Source organism: Siniperca chuatsi, linkage group LG11 (assembly GCF_020085105.1).
Source record: "Siniperca chuatsi isolate FFG_IHB_CAS linkage group LG11, ASM2008510v1, whole genome shotgun sequence".
Lineage (NCBI taxonomy): Eukaryota > Metazoa > Chordata > Actinopteri > Centrarchiformes > Sinipercidae > Siniperca > Siniperca chuatsi.
The window spans coordinates 6,544,841-6,568,926 of record NC_058052.1 but is presented as its reverse complement, the minus strand read 5'-3'; the positions used below and the strand labels follow the sequence as shown (position 1 = coordinate 6,568,926).

General features: G+C 40.1%; 1 protein-coding gene across 1 annotated transcript in view; it reads left to right on the top strand.

Moving 5' to 3' along the window:
* The window catches only part of LOC122884509 (serine/threonine-protein kinase 32C-like), an 81,931-nt gene that overhangs the window by 31,616 nt on the left and 26,229 nt on the right, over nucleotides 1–24,086 (top strand). The window contains exon 3 of the mRNA XM_044214507.1: nucleotides 18,005–18,156. Within this exon, the coding sequence (XP_044070442.1) occupies nucleotides 18,005–18,156 (152 nt within the window). The remainder of the gene's footprint in view (nucleotides 1–18,004; nucleotides 18,157–24,086) is intronic.

Sequence of the window (24,086 nt, the reverse complement as noted above, 5' to 3'; positions counted from 1 at the left end):
AAAGCCTGTACTGAGAGAGCTTGAGGGGGGAGTTGACACGGTGGGGTGGGGGGACGGGGATGTGACAGTCATTGGCACTGACAGCAGTTAGTGACAGCTCCTTAATGCCAACAGTCAGATGGACAGGTAAACATCTAAACAGAGAAAGGAGAGCACAAAGGGTGGCGGATGGAGAGAGACAAAGAAGGTCAGAGGTAGTGCAGGAGCTCAGCTGGTGGTTTCTCCATCCTCATAGCCTGTACCACACACACACTTTAGTGGGAATAAACCCTCATTAGGACAGAGTGTGATGGAAGTAGAAAGACAGACAAACAGAGACAGGCCCTGGAAAGAAGTGGGAGTGGGAGGAAGAAGCAGATGATACAGAGAGGGGAAAGGACAGCGAGCGAGGCTGTGACATCCTCATCATATCAGGGAAGGTACCAGCATCTGTCGAAAGGTCAGGAGATGATGAAGCCTTTGTTAGCGTGTTCTCTTCGTTAGCCCTGCAGGGCTCCCAGGCAGCACACTGAGAGTCCTCCTGCCTCTAAAGACAGACAGTTGAGCCTCATCTTGCTCATAAGGACTTCTCCCTCCTCTTTATCTTCTAGCTGCAGGTGTGAAAAGCTCAGATGAGAGTTGGTTTTGCAGAGTGCAGCACAGCCCAGCCGCAGTGTAGCCCTCGGCAACCTATTAACCTATAAATGTATGTTCTTCCATTACACTACACCTCTATAGGTTTCACAGTAGAAGCTCCACTGCATAGCCACTAAAAGAATTAGGGGCCATGTAGATAAAATAGCTTCAGGACTCGAAAAGCTGCCTGAACATCAATATCCAGAGAGCTCAGAAATCTTGATATGCCCTGTGTTCATTTGTTTAGTTTTAAATATAGAATTTTACCCATTTCTTTTTCTGTTGTTGATAAAATGTCAGGGCAAATTTAGAATTCAGAAAGAATAGGGCATTTGGAAGCGTTAATATTAACTTTCTTGCCAACAAAATATAATTTACATGGTAGAAAATGAGAATGGCAGCAACGCTGCAAGCCATAAAGCTGTCATGACCTTTTTCACTGCAGTCTGCATCTTATTTCATCATCGTCCAAGTATGCCAAAGCAGTTCTTTGTACATAGACATAACTACACACATTAATGAGCTATGTATCATGAGTTTTGTAGCTTTTCGAATAATAGGGTTACATTCTTGCTTGTATTCATTATTATTCCAACCATTCTTCCCCAGAGAATACCACAGAATTTCAGTATTCACATGTACTGTATCATTATTTAACTTCACTGCCCGTATTAGCCAGAAACAGAAGAGAGAATTTAGTTCCACCTCCACATTTCTGAAATCTGTGCAGCTCCATGGAGAATGAATTGCAAAGTGTGACAGTATCCAGCATTTTCCTTAGGATAAGGTTACATTTTCTGATTAAATCTGATACAGAACTATGATAAAATGACTCTAATTTGGCTTCAAAAGTTCAGATAAGAATTCCATCAACCTGCAAACTCAATGTCCTTACATCATCAATGCAGCTGCCCTGGGCTGGACATCAGCTGATAAATCAGAGACTTTAAAATAATTGATATATAGCCCCTGAAGATACTATAAATAGATTTTTTTTTTAGTTGAGTGGCTGCATTTGCTCAGCATTAATCAATATAACAACTGTCCAATAGAAAGGTCTGTTTGCAGCCTTCCCTGAACAGCGATTGTCCAACCATAGCTTATCTAACTAGCCTGAAGCATAGTGCATGGGGTTGTAGTAAGAGCGAAACCCCTTGCATTTAAAGAGTTTGGAGGCTGGTGTATTTTCTTTTAGTCTTTCCATAACCAAATTCACTGGAGTACAATGGTAAGGAATTAAAAAGTAACGTCAGCTGTGATCGTTGCAACCGCATGTCCGGCCAACTAGCTAGCTACCTATAGTAACGTGGTGTTACTTCCTAGGCCAAGAGTTAGCGTATCATATCAACTAACTTCATTAGTTTGTGGGGTTACATGATACATTACGTCTAGCACATCCACTGTGTAGTAGTCTGTGTAGTATTTCCCCACTGTGTGGAAGCCTGTCCTGGACGCTATCGGAGTTAAGATCAAAGTTAGCGGCTCTGTCCTGCTCTTTATTGCATTTGGGGAAGTTTACACTCCAGCAACCCTAGCCAACTTTATCTGAGATATCGTTATGTTCGCCAAACATCAGTTAGTCCTTTTCACTTGTAATGTTAAAAGTGAAACATACTGTTTGAAATACAAACATGCAGCCAAACAGTGATAGAATGAAAAAACAGTCTGGTTTTACATTTGACCTTATCCCACTTATAATAATAAGACTAATAGCTCTACACTGCAATACAAGACCAATGCTGTCTCTTTATTTCCATGTGTTCTACAGGGATCGTAAAGGTAAGGTAACCACAAAGGTACTGAGGACGCTGACTTTTTGCCTGGGACATGTAGCTTTAGCCTCAGTCTTTTACCATGATATCATGTATGTAGCCATCAAGTGTATGTTTAAGATCTTTCTACAAGGTTCTCATTTTAATATGAGTCAGCATGAAACATTAAAAAGTCAGTTGGTTGGTTGGTTACAACCAGCTCATGGAGTTAATATTAGCTTAAATACCTAGCTAGCTACAGCTCAGTTTGAAATCAAGGACCCAGGTTTCTAAACTTTGAAAGAAATTTGAGTGGTAAATCTTCCACCGTTATCATTGTAAACTGCATATGTACTGTGCGAGAGCAGAAGGCTTGATAGTAACTAAGGGGAGCAGGGTTTACTAGTGAATCAATCAATCAATTGTGAAAAGCTAAAGTGCTCATACATTTGACAGAGCAAGTCGGTCAGTGTTGCGGTTGGTCCCACAGGGATACGAATGGTGAACTGAGTGACGCTCCCTTTTACAGAGAGCTCAGGGAATGAAACCTTCAAGCAGAAGAAGGAGCAAGCTGTCAGACACGTGAACTAAAATATCATGTCAAATCCTGGTAGTTAACAAGACAGGGATCAAGGTGACAGGCTTATATCATGCTTTAATTTGAAAAGAAGACGAGCTATATTATACAGTGTCTGTTAGGGCGTGGCACCTTGAGTTATCAAACAGCATGTATTTCCATCATTATGATATGGAACCAGATATCAAATAACAGCCTCCAAATTTATCATGTTGACGAATATGTATGAGATATTCCACTTTTAATGAAACATGCAGTTACACCTCTTACACCTTCAGCCTAAAGAGAATATACTTGAGATAAGCCTTCAGGCACTTTTTGTGCATCTTTAGTCTCCTGTACATTCTGTGATGCATGTAATCCTCATTATGCTGCCCTTATATTTTCCCACCTTCATACATGAGTGACTTCAAAGTCTTTTTATATAAATTTGAGGTAAGCACATACTCGAGGCAAGCTTGCTTATACATCGGAGCTCTGAGAACCGTTTTCTGCCATTTGTGTCTTTTCCCAGCAGGCCTTTTTATATCATTTGAATCACGCGTATTTAAGTTTTTATTGTGGACAACACAATATTTAGAAGTCTGCTTTATTCTCTCCTTTCCCTCTCATTTCTGACAGAGTTTTATGCAACCAGAACAGCCAATAGTTCAAACTGAAAATCAATTATGGAAAGGGATGCACCAATCGGATACACCGGATCGGCACCAGGGCTGACCTTAATAAATGGATTAAGTATCAGCCATGACATAACAAATCTACATCAAATTTGCCAATGTCATTATAACGTTCAGTGTTTTATTACATTTAGTCAGTCACAGCAGTCTGAAATAATCAGCAACTATTTTGATAACTGGGTTATCGTCTTAGTAATTTTTCAAGCACAAATAACAAAAATTCACTGGTTCCAGCTTCTCAGATGTGAGGATTTGCTGCTGTTTTCCAACAAATATGACAATATACTTAACATCTTTAGGTTTTGGACAGTTGGTCAGACAAAACAGGACATTTGAAGATGTCACCTTCTACTCTGGGAAATTATAATAGGCTTTTAAAACAATTTTCTGACATTTTCTAGGCAAAATGACAAGTGATTTATCAAGGAAATTATTGGCAAATGAATAGATGAAGAAAACAATTGTTGCAGCTCTAGTCACAGCAATACCCAGCCTCATGTTAACCTTACATAAAAAATGATCCCATTGATTTCTATACAGTGATACAGATTCAAAATTTTGGAAACATATTATTGGTATCGGATTGGCACTCGGTATTGGCAGTTACCCTGAGTTAAGGTATCAGAATCGGCATTGGGAGAGAAAAAGTCTGATTGGTGCATCCCTACTTTTAGTTTTTATGTTTGAAAAGTGTACTCAAGGAGACATTGGCTTACACTGTTTTGGCTTTTCTCTTAGTGACACCAAATCTCTGTATAATGTTCAGTTATTTTCAGTGGATGCTGCTTCAAAGACTGAAGCACTCTCAGGCCATCAGAGGAATGTGTGTTTGCATTGCGTGTCGGCATATAACGTAATGTAACGTAATGTTATTTGTATTCATCTGTAGTTCACTTGCACAGAAAACACCTCCCTTTTTTCTTATGTACTGCAAAGCTTCACTTTGCTCATTCTCAGAGAAGTCTGATCCATGACTGTGCTTATTAATGGTCATGCCTGCTGTTATACTACATCCTGGAGCTGTGCAAATGGATGGCCGAGCTCAGTAAACACTTTCATTTCCTGCAGGCTGACAGCAGCCGCTGTGGAGCAGAAGACATCCAGTGGAATGAACCAAATGAAAGAGCAAATTATTCCTTCTTCTCCCTGGATGACATGTTCATCAGACCCTGAAAGTGTGTTTGCCTCTCTTGCCTCTCTTAAAGCACTCTTGCCCAAATGCAGCATTGGCAAGAGTGTGTATGTGTGTGCGAGTGAGTGTGCGAGTTTTCAGGTTATCCTGTACTCATACAACTCTCGCAATCACTGCTCACCGACGATGAGTGTCAAACCATCGTACCAACAACAAAACACAAGCTAAAACTAAATCTGAGGGAATGATGGATGGCAGCACTTAATGTAAAGTATATTTCTGCTGAACAAGACACAAGCTGCTCTCTCCCTCCCTCCCCTCAAGCAGTGGACTTCTATCTGTTCGTGTTTCTCCATGTGTCTCAGTCAGAGGCTTCTGACTGACTTGGCACTTACCTGACCTAGAAAACAGAAAATCCGCAGCTTCCTGACTGAGTCCACTAAATTTAACACCCAACCCTTTTCTCCTCTCTGCAAGCCTTATTGTCCCAAGAGCTTTAGACCTTCTGACAACAATTGATAGGACTGCTATCTATAGCACAGCCGTGGAGGGGCTGAGGAGTAAGAAAGAAGGCGGACTGTAGAGGTAAACAACACAAAGCCATCCCTGGGATTTAACAGTGACGCTCTGTTTTGAAGCACGACATGAAAGAGCTTTTTTTTTGTGACCGGATGTTCATCTAATAAGCATTTAATAAGTGCATGTGTTCAAGGAGCGCATAACATAGAGATTAACCAGAGGGAGGTCTCTGTAGACGGAGAGGAGCTGGAGGCTGAGGCAGAGGTCCGGGGTGCAGACATAGATCACTATTTTTTAACATATGAAAGATTTAGACCGCAGAAAGGGAATTTGGGCTTTTATTTTTATTTGTTGAGATTCACCTGCCCAGAGGCCGGGCACTCAAGGACACAGAGAGTGACTACAGGTCAGCCTGCTCTGATACCTTATAGCAGTATGATTCCCAAAGGTCTGATATCGACATACTACCTGATACTCCATGAAGGTGGCTGAGTGGTAAAAGAGTCTCTCCCAAGACAACCTTTTTATCTCATAATAATTTTCCAATTTGTGACTAATGATGTTGTGGTACTGTAAATACTGTAACAATAACAATAATAATAATAATCTTTAATTGTAGAGCACTTTTCAAAATCCACGTTACAAAGTGCTTCACAAAGGCAGCAAAATAAAACACACAAGTCATAAAACCATCTGGTTTTAAAAGAAAACAAACTTAAAAACAAACAAACAAGAAAAACATGTTTAAGTATGTAAATAGCAGCTTAAAGAAAACTAAAACTCAAGTAAAATCAGAAAAAAGCATGCTTTAAGAAGGGACTTAAAAGAGTTCACTGACTCAGCCGACCTGACGTAGGTGACTAATCTGTGACTTTAGGACAGGGAGTTTTACATACTACTATGCTTAAAAACAGTCAAATTCAAACTACAGCGACATATAAACAAGTTTAAAGAACAAAAAGAGGAAACAAAGTGCCAGGGAATTCAGTTATGACAACAAAATTAAAATATAAAGAAAACATTTGGTAAAGGTATTGTACAAGAAGCTTTTTACATTCAATAAAAACAAAATAATACATAGGAGGAGGAAAAAATAAATTAATGGTTAAGGGTACAGATTAATAATTGGGTAACATTTGTTGATCATTTTATGTTTCAGATATTGTTTGGGTCTTTGTTACTTTTCTGTTTTATAGCTTGATTGTAATAGAGGTTAATATAGAAATAAGGTAAAGTTTGGTTTTCTATTGGTCTATTTCATTTTATGTATATGGAATTTGCCCCCCCAAAAAAAGAAATCTAACATTTTTTTGTCCATTCAAAATAAATTTAAATATCGCTAGCATGACCATTTGACCTGTTTTTCTAGATAGAAAGTTTTGCATATCAATCCAAAATATTTTGTAATACATACAATGGAAAAATAAGTGAGAAATTGTGTTGTGTGGAGGTGTGGGCCATTGTATTTGTGCTTTAGAACGTAACCGCCGTGAAAAAATCAGAAAATAACATTTTATTTCTCTGATTCTCGTTTACGCCGCTCCCTCTCTTCATTCATTCTCTAGCTCTCTCTCTCTCTCGCTCTGAGCTGGGGAGGCGGGGCCAACTTTGAATAGTTTGTTTACAAACAGCAACCAACAAATCAAACTTATTCTGCCTTTAAGCTAATAGCGAATTGTTATGAACAAGCTAAAACGAAAGCTGTCAGTATGTAGCCTAACTGTTTATCTTAGTTTGCCACCAATCTTATATTTGGCAAATTCTTGTAAACTTAGCTACTGGCTGAGACAGCAGCCCCCCCCCTCCAAACCAGCCCCTCCTCCCTCTACAAGCGGTACCTGCAGGCAGTGAATCGCAGCAGCAGCAGAGGGAGGAGGACAGAGGACAGGAGGAAGGACTGATACTGACTGATGTCTGTGTTCTTCATTCTTTATAACTTCACTCAGTATTTTGATGTCATATGCTATTTATTTCACTGACATTTTAGATTTGTTTCCAGTGAGATATTATTGAGTTTATATAGTGACTTTGCTGTTGCTGCTCTAGAAACAATATGTAGTTCTTTTTAAAATATAAATCAATTCTAATCCTGTTCTGAATTTGTTGTTTTAAAAAAAACAAACAACCCAATTCTTTAGTAATGAAAATTAACCGGTAAGAGTATTGATAAAGCACCCGACTGATAAGATAGATAGCAGATGGGTAAGATAAAGATACGAGCCTGACGATACCCACCCCTACAGCTGGTTAGTGACTCCACCCTGACTTTGGGAGGATGAGCAAATCACAGTTCAAATCCCTTCACTATAAGCCTCGTTTAACCAATTTTAAACAACGCTTGCAGATCTGCATATCATAGAAGACTGGACTATTGGCCTTGGCGGAGGTCTGCGCTCTCCAAGCGCCCTTCTAGTTTTATTCTTTACGCCTGTGCTTTTCCTACTGTGACATGTTTTCAGTGATTTCAACCAAGTTCACAACCTTTGCTCTTTATCTTAATGAGGACATGCTCCTCTAGTTTTTCAGTTTAGTTTTAAGCCGATATGGATCTTATAAAACGAGGTAATTAATTTATCTCTTATTTGCATTTGTCATCTATAACAAATGGTGAAACTTAAAAAAACAACACATTTCTGTTGTTTATTAGTGTTATTGTTTAATCACAGTAAAACCTTGAGATAGAAAATCACGACCAATGCTAATATGATAACCAAACAGGTGAGAGTCAGATAAACTAAAACAGTCAGATAGCAGTCAGTCAGAATGGTTTTTACACTTTACTCTTTAGTGAAGCCTTTAAGAATAAAAAAACTTAAAAAATAAACTATATCATGATAATATGACAACCAAAAACCCATACAAACTCTAGTCTCATATAACAAGAATGTACTGGTGTGTCACCCAGCTCTGTTTATAGATACCATAAATACCATAACTCATCTTGTAATTGTAGTGGTAGGTGGGATTTAATATCTCCTCGGTGATGGATGAAACACATTATTAACGGATAGTAATCATCTTCCCAGTTTCCTATTTTGAGTATAGTTTGAGGCACTTGCCTCTAAACCTGTCAGTCTTAATCTGCTCCAATATTTTCCACACCTCTTCTTTCATAACTCTGGCAGCATAATACTCAATTGTTAGGTAGCCCTCAGTTAATATAAAGGTATTCAAGGAGCTGTTCATCTTCTAATACCACAGAACTTATTTTGTATTAGGACTATTGGTGCCTTAAGATGTCGTTTTAATGAAATTGAAGGAGAAAGCACCTCTTGGGTTTTATTAAGATAAGATAAAGAATTGCCTGCATCACCTGGCCTGGTGTCTATTTCTCTCTTTCTACCCAAACTTAATAGAATTATTATATGTCAAGAGGATTTTTTAAAATTGTGAATTCTCCAATGCCTAGTGGAATCATTATCCAATGACTTCCCAAATTAACATCATCCAACCATCCAGCAACCGGGTAAAAAGGCTGAAGTCAGAGCCGGACAGAGCATCTCAGTGGAATATATAATTAGTCTCATGATCTGCAGTAGATGGGTCATACTAGCAGATAGGTCACATAGAGTCTCAGTGGAATTTTTCCTGCAAATTTAGGAAGAATCATGCTTTATAACTAGGAATTTGGAAATCTGTTAATATAGCTCCTGCATTGCTCCTTTTTTGCAACAATATCAGTTACTGCAACTTTGAATAATCTTTACCCTTTCAGTAGGCTGTATGCAATCTGCACGGTTTAGCGACCTGTCTGTTGAATATGAAATGCTGAATTATTAATGAATTACTGTTGCTTTTTTTTAATGGATTACTTTTGCTTTCAAACCAGAGTTTACAAGTAGCTGCTCCCATCACAAGCAATGGAAGACCCGCCATTGTTATTCTGTAATTGCTGCTCGTATTGCCTCATTAGGGATCCTCAAAGGTTTTTAGAACATATGGGTGAATAACTGTGGTGGCTTTATTTAGAAGAGTGGATGTTTTAATGTCTTGTTCAACTGCAGGAACGTGTTTCTCTGCCTGCCAGGTGCCCCCAGCTGACCCTATGGAGATTAACTTGAGGAAACAGCCCGCCGAGCTCCTCGTTATTAGTGCCGTTCTCCTTTCTTAGCACTGATTAAATAATGATTGTGCTGCAGAAAAACAAAGTTAGTTTCATGCCTCAGAGCTCAAAACTATTAAAAGTGAGCATCGGATGCAAAGGATGTGATGCAAAGGAGGATTTCTTTGTGCTCCGGTCTTTGAGGATGAGACAGACAGGTGCTCTCATCTGTAGCGTTCCTTCATGTGCATCGTCCTTGCCTTTGAATTCTTCCACATCAAATGACTCCGCACTGTCCACAGAGAAATCGATAGGTCCCACTCTGTGTGTATGTGTGTGTGTGTGTGTGTGTGTGTGTGTGTGTGTGCCTGTCTGACCACCTCTCAGAGATTACAGCCAACATTGTGACAGCATCTCACCCAGGGCCAGCGCTATCGTCCTTCCCGCTGCTTCGAGACTTGGAATCTGGAGCCAAGTATAAACCCTGGACACGGCCCATTTTTTTCCCTTCAAATGAATTTGCTCATTAACCGAAACACCATTCAAGTTCCCTGTTGCACGGGACCAAAGCAGTCTGACAGCTGCAGTGCTGAATTCACTGTCACCTGAACCGTAACAGTGTGTTTTACTCACACTGTTATGTAAATACAGCTGTTCAAAACACTGGTGTACATTCAGTATTCCTCCTCAAACAAGGCCCCATTTGAATTCAAATGGTCATGGTAAACAAGCAAATGCAAGTGAAAGCAGCACAGTAAAGGATAAGTCTGGTGATATTCTATTTTTCTTTTTGTCAACAAATCCCATGAAAAGACCAAAACCAACAAGGAATGTATCTACTAACAAGTATTGTGTGTGTATCCACAGCCTGATAGAGCTCCATTGTTGTCCAAAACCTATTAAAAACACATCAATGAGCCACACTGCTGCACTGGGTGACATGTTCCTTCATCACCATGAACACAGGCACAGTAGTGCGTTTACAGTCAGTCCCACATACACTGTCTTGCTGCCGTAAATACTCGCTAGAAAATATTAACAAATACACAATTTACTCCCATGTAAGTAACGTTTGCTAAACACTACCATGCCCAGCTGTTTAAAAAAGCAATGGGCTTGGGGCTGAGAGCCACACACAGGGCGTGTGCTTTCTCGTCTCTCTCCTTCTGTTGCTTTCAGCAGGTAGTTCTGCCGCCGGAGCTGCAGAGACTGGATCTGTAGTTGCGGGCCACCTGCTGCTGTTATTATTAGTCTTATTGCTATTATTATCATTATTATTCCTATCACTATCATTCCTATTATTATTATTATTATTACTTTATTAATATTACCACTACCATTACATTATTATTATTTTAAAATTCTAGGTGGAATTTGTGTTGTGCTCCCCCCGCCTCAACCCAACCGGCAGCGGCGGATGGCGGCCCACCCTGAGTCTGGTTCTGCCCGAGGTTTCTGCCTCTTAAAGGAAGTTTTTCCTTGCCACTGTCGCCAAGTGCTTGCTCATGGTGGGATTTGTTGGGTCTCTGTAAATAATATTGTAAAGAGTACAGTCTAGACCTGCTCTATAGGAAAAGTGCAATGAGATAACTTCTGTTATGAATTGGCGTGGGCAAGTCATATAACGCTACCTGACACACAAATCATGGCTGGAATAGTGCTGTGTGGCTCGGTACGAGCCTCTTTGTTTGTTTCCCATTTACAGAGCCAGGGCTGTGTACAAACACCAGATTTCTTTTCAGCGCACACACAGAACGGAGAGCTAGCTTAGCTGAATTTGACAAAGAGACTTGTATTGGATTAGAATACCTGGCCTTTAAGTGCATTTCCATTCACCTGTTTTCAGGGGTGAAAGTAGATTATAGTTCTTACCGGTACTACTAACCCAACCTTCATCAACCTTCATCGCCTCATATTGTTCTCCTCCTGTCCCCAGCTTCATGTATCCCTGAACACACACATTACATTTTTTAACGCCTGTATGGTGTAGAAAGAAATTAGAAACACTTGACATCATGTAAAGCAAATGAAATGTAAGTGCCACAGAATAATTTGTGAATATTGACCAGACTTTAAAAAGTATAACAATCTATTTTCTTTTAAATTAGAAGACAATTACCCACAGCTCTTGATATCAGACGGTCAGCTGCAGCAGAAGTTGACGTTAGCCAGCAGTAACTAACAGTTTTGGAAAGGCAGCGGGGTTCCCTCCAGCACGGATTAAAAACCCACAAGTCTGTGCTGGGCACAAACACACTGGAACAATTTAGAAGCAGTTTAGATGTAAACTAACTGTTGTTTATATTGACCTAACGCTAGCAGATGTGTTTTCTTGTTATATGTGGGTTTTGGCAGGCAGCTGCTGTCCCCTCTTTCCAGTACCGGCACTGAATCTTTTAGTGTTACGGAGTACCGGACCGTACCGGCCTACTTTCACCCCTGCCTGTTTTTATGTGCATTTTAAATTTGCGTATAAAAAAAACAACCCTGAGAGGAAGTACCAAAAAAACAAAAAAACAACCTCAAAATAACGCAAAAAAGTTTATACAAATATAAAATATAAATCATAATGCACATGAGGCATGTGACTTAAACGTCACTGAAGCTTCCACCGAAGAGATGAAAACATCAGATCTGCGTGGACCAATGAGGAGACTGTAACCTTCCTCAAATTAATACATGAAACGCACATAAATGCCATATTTCCGTCACGTTTTCTACATTGTTTTCCACCCTTTGAGGTTTGATTGGTGCTCTTTTAATCTTCTCACTGAACCTTCTTCTACAGTGGTTTAATTGCAACCCACTGGGGAATTAGCACCACCAGCTGTTTATCTAGCTGAACTAACTCCTAATGTTTGCATGACGGTAGTGGATGGAAACTTGACTATTGTTGGTTTTTTTCTTTTTTCATGGGATTTCTTGTCAGTAACAAAAATATAGAATATTACCAGCCTTATCCTTTAAAGGCCCTGAAATTAATTATCTTATTACTATGAGTGATGGGGTCCTATATGAACACACTATTTTCTGCCAAATTGAACAGTTTTTTGTTATTTCACGTGAGAGATATCTGTGTTTCTTTTTTTTTTTCTCTGTGCTCTTCCTGCTGGTTTGAAGTGGGCGGGGATCCATTGGAAAAAGGTGATATCACATACTTCTGTGCACCAAGACAAGTTTTCAGGGGCTTTAAATTGTCCAGCACCATGAGTTCCTTTTGTTGGATGACTTGTGCTGGCTCGAGGCTAGAAAATCCAGAGTCGGGTCTGGTGAATGCGCCAATTTATTAGCCAGCTCTTCCCCCAGATGCACAGCCAGCCAGCCAGTGGAGAAATTTGGCACCATCCTCTAACTCGCCCCTAGCTTCTGCCCTGCCTGTTCGAAAACAAAATGACCTTTATCTCTGACAAATATTCAAAAGCAATCTCAATAGCAGGTGTTCCTAAATTAGAATTTAACAATGAAAACCATGCCAGCAGTGTAATAGTGGGTTGGCTCATGCTGACCATTAGCATTTTGGAGATAATGTTACAGAATTAATTAGGGACACTTTAATGTACATTACTGCTCGGAGAGAATTGGTCTCAGAAGCCATCACTCTGTCTGTGCCTCAGTCCTAAGCTGGCACGTCACAGCGATAGCCGGAATCTTCCATCTCAACTGATTTCAATCTAGGTGAAAATGTCTCCATTCATATGCAAATAGCTTGCAAAACATTCTGCCTCACACCTCTCTCCTCAAAATTGTTACATTTTTCTGCTCCATACTAAACTGGTCTAATGCATTGAATTGCTAATATGCTCAATGAATATATGAATAAATCCTTTTTTAAAGTCATCATTTCACACAGCTGAGGATTCCAGATAAGACTGGGCTGGTGGGAGATGACTGACAGTGTGACGTCTGATGGGTTGAGAAACTCTGGGTTTTACGTTCTACACAGCTGCCACAATCATTAGTCTCCTTAATAAAGAAAAATAGCTGTATATAATGCAATCTTCTGTACTTGTAAAGAATGGCCAACACAGAAAAATACATTATCAGGAATCCATTCAAAATGAACAAGTCTGACTATACAGTAAACTTCAACTAACTGAGTTGAACTTGAACAAAGGGACGTGCACAGACGTTTTGAGGGGAAATTCAAAACAGAGCAACAAAATGTTCAGTTGACTTGACATCAGTTTTGAAAAAGGGCTTTAGCTGCGTCATTCAACTTTTTTCTCTCTCTGCCGGCTCTCTTTAGAGCTACTGCAATCAATGTGCAACACGTTCACGTATAAAGCTATTTTCATCTTGGGTAATCACAGTCAACAATTAGCCTTTTACAGTGCTAAGCAACAAGCTTAGAGCTCCAAGGTATAATGCGATATGATAAAGTCAGTAACATGCAGTCTCCCTAGCATGGGCAGGAATACCTCAAAATCAAATAGAAATGGCTGAAAAATTCCTTAAATTTGAACATGCTTTACAATGATTCAGGCCTGGGAAAAACATGTAAACCAACCATAACTGCTGAGCATGTCACCAACATAAAGAACTTACATAATGTTCATTCACAAACAAAGAAAAAGAAAGGTGTAATCTTGGCAAGAAAAGAATGCTGTAATGTAACAGTAATTATATATTTTTTTTGGTCCAGAGGGCCACATCAGCCAAGAAAGGGCAAAGGGGCAGCAGCTTTAGGCTGTCGAGCCACTATACAGTGCACACATGAAAATGTCAAAGGATAAGAAAGAAGGAAGGTGAAGGATGATTCTTAATGAATACTGCTACTAACTGAGAACATGCATATACTTGACATTATTATTAACATGTTCTAAATTAGACCATAAGATTTTAGATTTATTTTCTACCATTCATCTCAGCATGACTTGATGCTTGCTTTAAATAGATAATCCACCACAGTGAACATTTCGCTTCCTACATTTATTTTTATTTTTTTTTGAAGTTGCATTACACTCACGTAGTAATGGAGTTTTGAGCAGGGACCATTTTTTAAACACTGTGCTCAGTAGTGCTTTCAACTTAACAGATCACATCTCTTAGAAAATAGTTTTCTGTACCAATATTGGAAAAGAAATGTAATATCCACGGAGTGCTGTACTACCAGTGCAGCCATGACTTCCAGAGTTATCCAGATAAGGTTCTGGTTTTCATCTGTCACTCGTATAGAACATTTCCTATATAGATCCCACACAACATGACAACATGTTTCTCACTTGCACAAGGGATCTGGATGTTACATGTAGTGTACACAGTGGAGGTCTCATGTGATTGGCTCGCTGGTTGTATGTAAGAGACAGTGTAGTTTTGGCATGCTCTATTAGAGAATGTTGCTGCTTTTGCTCCCAACAGAGCCATGAAGAAGATTTCCAAAATAGGTCCTGAGCCAGTGAAATGCCAGAGTGTCTCTAAAAACGGTTTCTTGTTCCCAGATGATGCAGACATGGAAAATTGCTTGAACATAAATGGGTTAAGGTGCATGTGGGAAAGATGCTTATTTGCCATAACAGTGAAAGAAGGATGAAAATGTGTAGATAACCTTTTGGATTCTGCAGGAATTTAAGTAGTTTATGTAGTCTACCTTCGAGCACAGTGCAGATGGTACAGACTGGCCTGGCTGAGAGCTAAGAGAAACTGGGTCTGTGTTAAGCTCAACGAGGGAGATGGAAAAAGGGAGGGCCTGGAGCGGAGTGTTATCATGCTGAGGGCTAAAAAAAAAGGTCTAAAAAGGAGGTATGGGGTATGGTTGAACTGACAGAGAGACTTGAAATCCAATAGCAGGATTTAAAAAATTAAACTGGCAATGAACAATATTTTCTGCTGACATCCAACATTTTTAAATTGAAAAATGTTTGTGTTGAACATATAAGTTGCTTTTCCCTCAGAAGCTTATATTTTCTTTATAAGGATAAGGGAAGTCCTCTGTATAAATATATAAACCATCGGACATTAAAAGTCTGCGTTGACTGATAATGACAATAATATTCATAACAATACCTATACAGATTTATTGATACCTATGTGAAATCTGATCAAAATGTTACATGAGTATCAATTGACTGTTCATAATTGTCCAATTATAGCTTAGCAACTGTTGTCCAATTATAATTGTCCAATTATAGCTTAAACAACAGCAAAAGTGTAAGGAATGAATTAAACAAAGTGTTTATCTGCTCTAATGTAAGCTGCAGTCGCTGCTAACTAGCTTACAACCTAGAATAAGTAGTAAGCGAGCGTCACTTCCAGGGCCACGGATTATATCATTAACCAACTACATAAGTTTGTGGGTTATTTAGAGTAGCAAATCTGCAGTTTTCATTGTAAACTGCATAGCTAATAGAAACTCTTCATATTATCTGACATACCTCTTGTCTTCTTCAGTATAATCTGACACTTAGTGAAGGAGGAGGAACAGGTTTGATGAATTTCAGCTGTGATGAGTTAATGAAAGTGACAGAAGTAAGGAGAATCTGGGCTTGGAGGAGATCCAGACGGAGGAAACAGGAGAGAGTCAGACCTGGCACTGAGCTCTGTGCTTGAGGGGAAACCATGAGCACAATTAAATAGATGTTGTTTTAAACAGTAATAGATTTCCTCCTGTCACCACACGGAAAATGTCCATTTTAACACCTCACTTATTCTCCCCCCAATGCAACCAAGCGAAAAAATCCACCAGTGCAATGGGAACTCTATGTTACCAAAGCATTTTCAGATTTTCTTAATCTTCATTATTTGTTTGTAATAATTGAATATAGGAGCCAACTTCGAAGTAACTCAAGATGGTATCACCATATTCATGAAAAATGTGAAACTATGCATCTGCACAGCTGCACAAACATGCATCTGCATGGAAGCAATGGAGATTTTCGCTCTTTTGTAAGACTTCAAAACTGAACAAATGAGAAAATGACTAGCTTAGATGAGTGTTTTTGCAGTGCATCAGGGCCAGAGTGCTGTGTAAAACAGCCATCTGTCTGGCTCCGACTGTAATGAGGAGACCTGTGCCTTGGTGGACAATTCAATCCAGATAAGGCCTTCTGTCTATTACAGAAATAGCAGGGGGCTGCTTAGCTTTTAGTGCTTCACAGGATGGTCAAGTGCTACACCCCAGGCAGTGGGGACACTTTTTAGGGCCAAAACAGCTGCTTAGGATTTGTTCCTGAAGTACTTTGACAGTGAATGATGATGTGAATTTTCTGTCTTCAGTGAGGGTTTCACATTCACTATGTTTACATGCACACAAAAAGCCAGGTTATTGGGAGAAATAAAGTTAAGGAGGAAAATCAGAGACTGCGTTTACATGCAGGTGGTCGGTAATCAGATTCCACCCCGACCCCCTACCGTAGCTTTGAAAAATGCTGGCAAATTTTAAGTGTATTACAAGGATAAGTAATGTTTCCTGCTGTACTGCTGCCACAATGATACTTTTTTCTGTCTCAAGTCTTTGTCATGCACATGCAGTCTTGTAAAAATTCACATAAATATACACAAGAGAAGGAATCCGGCTGTCTCTGTTAGAAATCGAGTTAATCAGATTTCTCTTAATCCCTTTCCTCAGCTAAGGAAACCAGGGTTTTACATGGTATTGAAGAAATCAGGTTAAAGAAATAAAGGCTTAACAATATTTTTGTGCAACTTGTTAGTCATTTTGCATTTGAAGCTACTGTAAATGTGTGTTTCCCCTCTGGCATTTTACTGACAGTTTTGAGCGTTGGTGGCATCCCTGCTCAACAGTCATGCAAATTAGATCCTACCACCCTTTGGTGCCTGCTGTAATACAATACACACATGCCATATGTAGTGAATGCTAAGAGAGTTATTGGTTGCTTAATTCATTCCTTCTCTCCATACTGGCCATAAAGTAATCCCTTTGTAGCAACACTAACTCTCTCAAGGTACATTTGGCTTATGAGTTTTGTATTAAGATAGACATGAAAAAAATCCAAGCTTCTAACTGTCTCCATTTCATGTTATCATCCATTGATTGAAAATGCATAAGTATCTGGTCTTAAGGTAACACAAAAAACAGAATGAATGAAGAAAGACAAGCAACTCTAAGAATATAATTCCTTATTTGTCTGCAAGGCAGGATTTGCAGAAGACACATGATCTGTTTAATGAATGGTTGGACGGTATGTTACTGTAATGACTCTGACCTCTCTGGAGTCCCGTCCTGCTCCTGACCTTTCACAGCCACTTCCTGACAAAACCACAAAACTTGTGATAAATAAATAATGAGGTGATTTGTTTGGAGGTGGTTTCCGCCACAAACTTCTGTGTTTTGAAAATGAAGTTCATTAGAGTTGCTCAGCGTGTCAGCATTTTATGCATTGGTATAGGGTATCCATCTCAACGATCGCATTAATCAACAGCTGAAAGGTGCTGTGGGCTATTTTGTAAACAAATTTGATTTGCATAGCAGCGTGGCCGCATTTGTGGAGCTGAAACTTGGCTTCGACACCTTAGCAGTGATGTAATTCTCTTTTCCCTGCCAGTACAATTTTGCAATTAGATCTTTGTGTTCATTTCAGCATGTTTATTGTTATTTTATAAATTCCCATGCAGAAACTGTCTAAATATATGTTTATCTTGTACTAATAAGCTTAATTTTGTCTTTCTACCTTCCCCCATTTCTTTCTCTTTCTCTCACCCTCTTTTCCTCCGTTCTGTCTTTGCTTGCTCCAGGTATGCATTGTGCAAAAGAGGGACACCGAAAAGATGTACGCCATGAAGTACATGAACAAACAGCAGTGCATAGAGAGAGATGAGGTCCGAAACGTCTTTAGAGAGCTTGAGATCCTACAGGAAATTGAACATGTTTTTTTAGTAAATCTCTGGTGACTATCCTATGTTTTTACACTTTCAATGTGGTCTGCACTGCCTGTGTCGGTCGCCTGCTTTGTCTGTCTGTGCATTTTGTATATTTACCTAAGAGATTCTCAATAGACAAGTGCATGCTCACTCTAAGATCTGTTGCAGCCCTAAAATAGATGTACTCTTTGTGAATATTATGTTCCTAGTGTTGCATGCACTTTATTTTCTGCATTTGGCACTTAGTGGAAAACAAAGTTTTGTTACAAATTTTCCTCCAGAAACCAACAGCTATTAACTTAAGAAACAATTAACACAGGAGAGATATTTTGGGATATTAATTTTGACGCTGAGCCCATGAAGCACACATTTGATAATTACTGTGGTTTGAAATGACCTTACTCTTCCCTTGAGTCTGATATGTGGGTGAATGGAAGCTGCTTTCATTATTCAACACTCATCTCCAAGCGGGACACATTTCTAAATGTAATTGGGGACCTGGCATGGCATTCACGGCATATTACACAAAGCACTTTACTCCTCTGTAATTGGTAGAATGATATTGCACGTGCCTATCTTCTGAGCAATCGCCGGCAGAATATTTTGTTATTCACTCATTCCATGATGGACTGATAGTGAGTAGATGAACCAAGACAAAGCCGTGTCCTGGGCTCATTCCCTCACCAAGTTGTGAATGATTTAAGTTTAATCTACAGGATATTTTTGCCTGCTAGAGAAGCCACTCTGCTAGAACAAACAGAGGGCATTTTAATGAGCGTACAGTAGTAGGCCTGTGTATTTTTTTATAGTATAATTCCCTGCAGGAGTGTATGGCTGCCAAAGCCTTCTGTGTTCTAGTTTTCCATGTGCTGTGCTGCTCTGCTATCTCTCTCATACTCTGCACCCAGCACTATTTCAAATGCCCATTCGTGACAAAATGCTAAACTGTATCATTGCGACTACGTGGGAATGAGAAGTTTCACACTTCACACCTCCTCCCTCTGCTTTCTTAGTCGGCTTCACAGAGATGCTCCAGAAAGGGCCTGTCCATCTCACAAGGAGCATATAGAAAATATGATCTCAGCCAGCTTCCCTCATACCAAAGTTGTAGCCATGCAGATTTTTTTATTTTAATTTCAAGGATTTGAGGCGTCTGCCTTGCAAAATTACATTGAAAAAATTCAACACTGAGTAGTCTTAGTTTCTTTCGATAATCCGCAGGACACTCTGTCAATGGTCTATAGGGACAATTTCTGTGGGGGAAAGTAGTTCCAGCAGCAACTTCATTGTGAGGACTGTGAATTATCCAAAGTGACAGGGACATTGTTTCTGGAAAGATACACTGCTGTTGAATTTTTAATTCAATGCTTTGAGCACCACAAACAAAAAAAATGCACCACCTTAAAACTACAGGAGCTCTTGGCTTCCCGATCGCTCCAAGTCGATAAGCCTTTGGCTCCGAATTACGCAGGGTGCTTAGACCCCATTATATTGGCTTGCAGGTCTAGTTTTTTGTAACTGGGATGAAACGACCCTTTAAAGAAGGAAAGATGTCTATGTTTGTTCTACATCAGTATCTCCAAAAGATAATATTGTTGGCATAATTGCTTGATAAAGTATTTTATGATATAAATGCTCAGTGTACCCTAATGGTACCCCAATGGTTTAAATTTTTTGCTAAAGTTATCCAAAGTTATCGCTATTGAAGTTAAGGGCCTTAAGACGGCTTCTCTAAACAGTTGTGCCCCCTTCCCTCATCATTGTTCAGAGCTTGCCTGCTTCTATTTGGCTGGCCTTCTTGAAAAGCATAGGGAAGCTGTCAAATCTGCATAACAAATAAAGCATCATAGTGACAGGTCGCAGAAAGCAAAGGCAAATCCTCAACAGGCTGTTGCCATTGCCATCAGATTGTGTGACAAGAGAGAGATGCCACATTTAAACAGCTGTGTGACAGTGTCTGGATGCAGCTGTTACAATACGAGTCTGTTGGTGTAGCTCGAACAGACCCCTGAACTTGGGCAGCTGATGTTTTGTAATGTTAGTATCACCAGACTGGTCCTATACAAATCCACCAGAGATAAAATATGTATCTAGAAAACTTTAACTTTAACTCCAGAATACCATTTTTGGTATCCTCATTGTGCAAAGCTACAGTCAGAAGCTGATCGAAAATACAGTTTGGACTGGTTCCATCCTCATCAAGTAAATTGATTCATACAGGACTGCTCTAAAGATCATCTGCAGGGACTAAAGCCTTCCCGTGTTGAGCTTTCTTTGTGCACAAAAATGTATAATTCAAGGAAAGCCTTGCCTTTTCTCCTCGAACTGGAGATAGGAGAAAACAGTGAGACATAAAGGAAATCAATTTATAGCTGGAGTCCATGGTAAGTTTGTTATTTCTGGCCCAGTTTACGCAGACACTTTGTGAGCATCTGTGCGTGACAGCATTGTTATGTGTTGCACCTGTATGCATCTCATAAACTGTCTGCTTCATTTAGCTGCTACTTGAGACAGCATCTCAGCCGGGCAAGTAATGAGATAGGACTGATGAGAACTCTGCTTCATCTTCTTCCCCTATCGTCTCCCTGACTGTATAACAACTAGGAACCTAATTGGTTCACCGTTTGGGTATGCTGTTTAACCAATTCCCTGTTGATCAGACAGTTGCCAGTATCCATAGGCTTGTCAAACAGAGCGTTACGATTTCTGGCGCTTGGCATTTGGGCATTTCAGCACATTATTAATGGATGTGCGATAGGCCAGCTGGGGTTTTTGGGAACTGCCTGTTCTCAAAAGTAAACCAAAAAAGGATGCAAGTCACGAGAAACGCCAGCTTTGATAAAGCTTCATAGGAGTGTTTTATTGATACTGTGCCAGGAGAGAGCCAAAGAGACAGTCAGCCAGAGTCAGAGAGAATGCGGGAAGATACACCAAACAGCTGTCAGAGGAAGTAATGATTCCTGCAATCAAAGATGGGGGGGGGGGCATCAAGTAGAGAGGATGGGTGCACAAGACAGCGCAAAGAAAGTATTTGGCATTGATTTGTTTTGTCAAAAAAGAGATGTGCAGACTAAAAGGATTAGGTTTTCCTCCAGCTCTTACCTACACACACAGGCACACTTTCTGTCTCGAAGCAGGGTTCGGCTTTCATTGAGACATCCTGAATTCCACTGTACTTTTGAACAGCTCCGTCCGTAGCTTCAGAGGAAATTCATTAGGAAGCAACCTTGTGAAAGCCCACACTGAATCCCATCAGCTCGGTAAAGGCTGCCTTAAGCTGGGCGGATGTCAAGTTTGCAGCCCACAGTAATTGCTGCGACCATTCCCTCGCTGCATAGATATGATGTGTAGGAGTCGAGGGTACACTGACTGGATTACCTTGGAGGAGGAAAAATTAACTATCATCTGCTGCACACACCAAATCCACACAAATCCTTGTAAGGATTTGTGACACATGAGAAGACGCTGACTTCTTCTTTCCCTCACATATGTGTGAAAGTGCAGTGGTCACCTCGCCCCACCCAGAAGCAGAGAAGAACCAGCATTAGGGTGTAGCAATGAATTTGATCCCCTGGTCTATGGAGTACAGTACTTTATTATAAAAGCGAGGTTTTGCCTTAAGCATTACATCACAACAGATCACTCTCAAACAGCATCACCCGTTCTCCCTGAGGGCCCAGAGACACAGCAGTGAATCATGACCAAATGGACGCTGCCACAGTGCTGTTGAAAACAGACTTGCAGAGCAACCAGGGTATCTAGGGTTGTCGCAGCGACTGTTGTCATAGAGTTAGAGCTTCAAAACACAGTCCCTTGGGATCGTCTTAAAGGATTTTAAAGGTTTCAAAACCAAAACGGGTGAGTCATCTGGAGCGGTATGTGGTGTGCTTTCCTCTTACTATCCATCTCTTCATCAGTCAGAATGCGAGCAAGTGGTGAGGATGGATGTGCCGTGTTCAGCCTCCATTAGGAATATTGATTTCAGGCCTGAATGGAACAAAGCCTTGGGAGACTGTGGAACAAATTAGCCTCTACACCCCCTGTCAGCAGTTATAACAAGCCCTGTGAGGGGGCTTAGCCTTAAATCGTCCTCATAAAAAGCGAAATATGGGATCATTTCCAAAACCACAGGGGTCTGTTTCTCTAATACAGCATTGTGAATCCACAGATTATTTTGCCCTGGAATTTCAGCCTTGAAAGACTAAGTACTTTTACTTGAAACTGCCCCACACACTACTTTTAAAACTTTTTGTAGGACATTGAAAGTGCACCTTGTGAAACCAGGCCAGTGGAGGTGTTTTGTCTTAAGGCGACTGGTTGAAGGCCGCAGAGAGGAGAGGCAGCGTTCACTCACACCATTGTTGCAGGAATCCTCAGAGAAGCATGCAAGTGTCTTGTGATTGAGTCATGCAGCCAGTTCCAGCCAGCACATCTCTATCATCAACTTTATGTAGGCCACTGAAACTTTGCAGACCAACTCGAGCCAACAGAATCACAAGCTCTTGTTTTCTCTCGCTTTTTCCTCAAAACTGTTCTCCTCTTCTGCTGTCCCTCTATTTCCCTCTCTCCTCCCTGCCTCCCTGGGCTCATTTGTCATTGTGGCCTGATTATTTCAGCCTGTTCCTTGTACTCCTTCCAGCCGGCTAACCTTCCTCTCTTAGTTGCTGTGACTGTCGCAGCCTAGTCCTGTCCTGGCCTTTCCACATGGCCTCCTCCTGGTTTTGGACAGTAACAGTTCTCCCCAGACCCTGAATTACTGCCAGGCATTCACTCACGCTCAAGGGTTTGACCCGCAACTCCTCTGTGCTCATTGTAAAGCACCACTCAATAAATTGTGCTCATTTTTCAGTATGAAGAGCAGCAGAGGGCACACAAAATGAGAATGGTATTAAAATATTATTTTGACCATTTACAGTGTACCAGTGTGTGAAGCTCTATACCATAGATATAGAATAGTTAAAGCTGCACTAATTCATATTTGTATATTGACAATAGATGAAATGACTGTGTGATGTGAAAGGTGTCTCTCATAGTGACAAACCCACAGAAAAAATCAATTGTGTTTCAACAAAAAAGTTCTGATAAATCCACTGTACACTACCTGCACAGCACCTAACAATAGACAGTTAGAGTTAGCGACTAGCTGGTAAACATAGTGGAGAATTTAGCATCTTAATAGCCAGATATGTCCCTCAGGAGTTGTTGGAAATGAACATAAAAGTGAAAGGCGAGTGAATATTGGACATTAGGTGGCCAGAAACACGACTCCAAATTAATGCTAATGTTGCTACATATCTGCTGGATGATAATACTTGTTGTCAGTGTTGTATTTACAGCTTTTTACACTGTCCCTAAGTGTCCAACAAATCAATTAATTCAGGTTTAAGGTAAGAGGATAGGCAACTCTGTTTTCATCCATGGATACCAGTCAATAGCATAACTACAGCATCTCACACCAGTTAATTTTGTATTTAAAGGACCAGTGTGTAACATTTAAGAGGATCTATTGGCAGAAATGGAATATAATAATGTTGGGATTCAGGTAGGGCAGGCTTAGTTATTAGCTAAAATTTTCAATTTATGACTATTGACTAAAAGTATTAATATTATCAAAATTATTATGGAATAACAATTGTGGGGCACCACCGTGGGATCAGGGACCAATAACAAAACATGAAAAACTGTCTCAAAGGTGGCTGTCCACTTAAAAATGCTGATATTTAAGGTACTATCTTACATTAATAATGGTGGACAGTGAAGGGTGAAGTCCGAGCACTGTCCGTCGCAACCAGCTGTTATTACAACACGTACACACAATAACCACAGGCAACTGCTCTTTAAAAGATACAATAGCGTTTATTTAACATTAGCACTGATTAACAATCAATAACTTCAGCCAACAACCACGTCGTCTAATCTAAACACAATAAGCATACAACAATCAGCAAGCTTATAA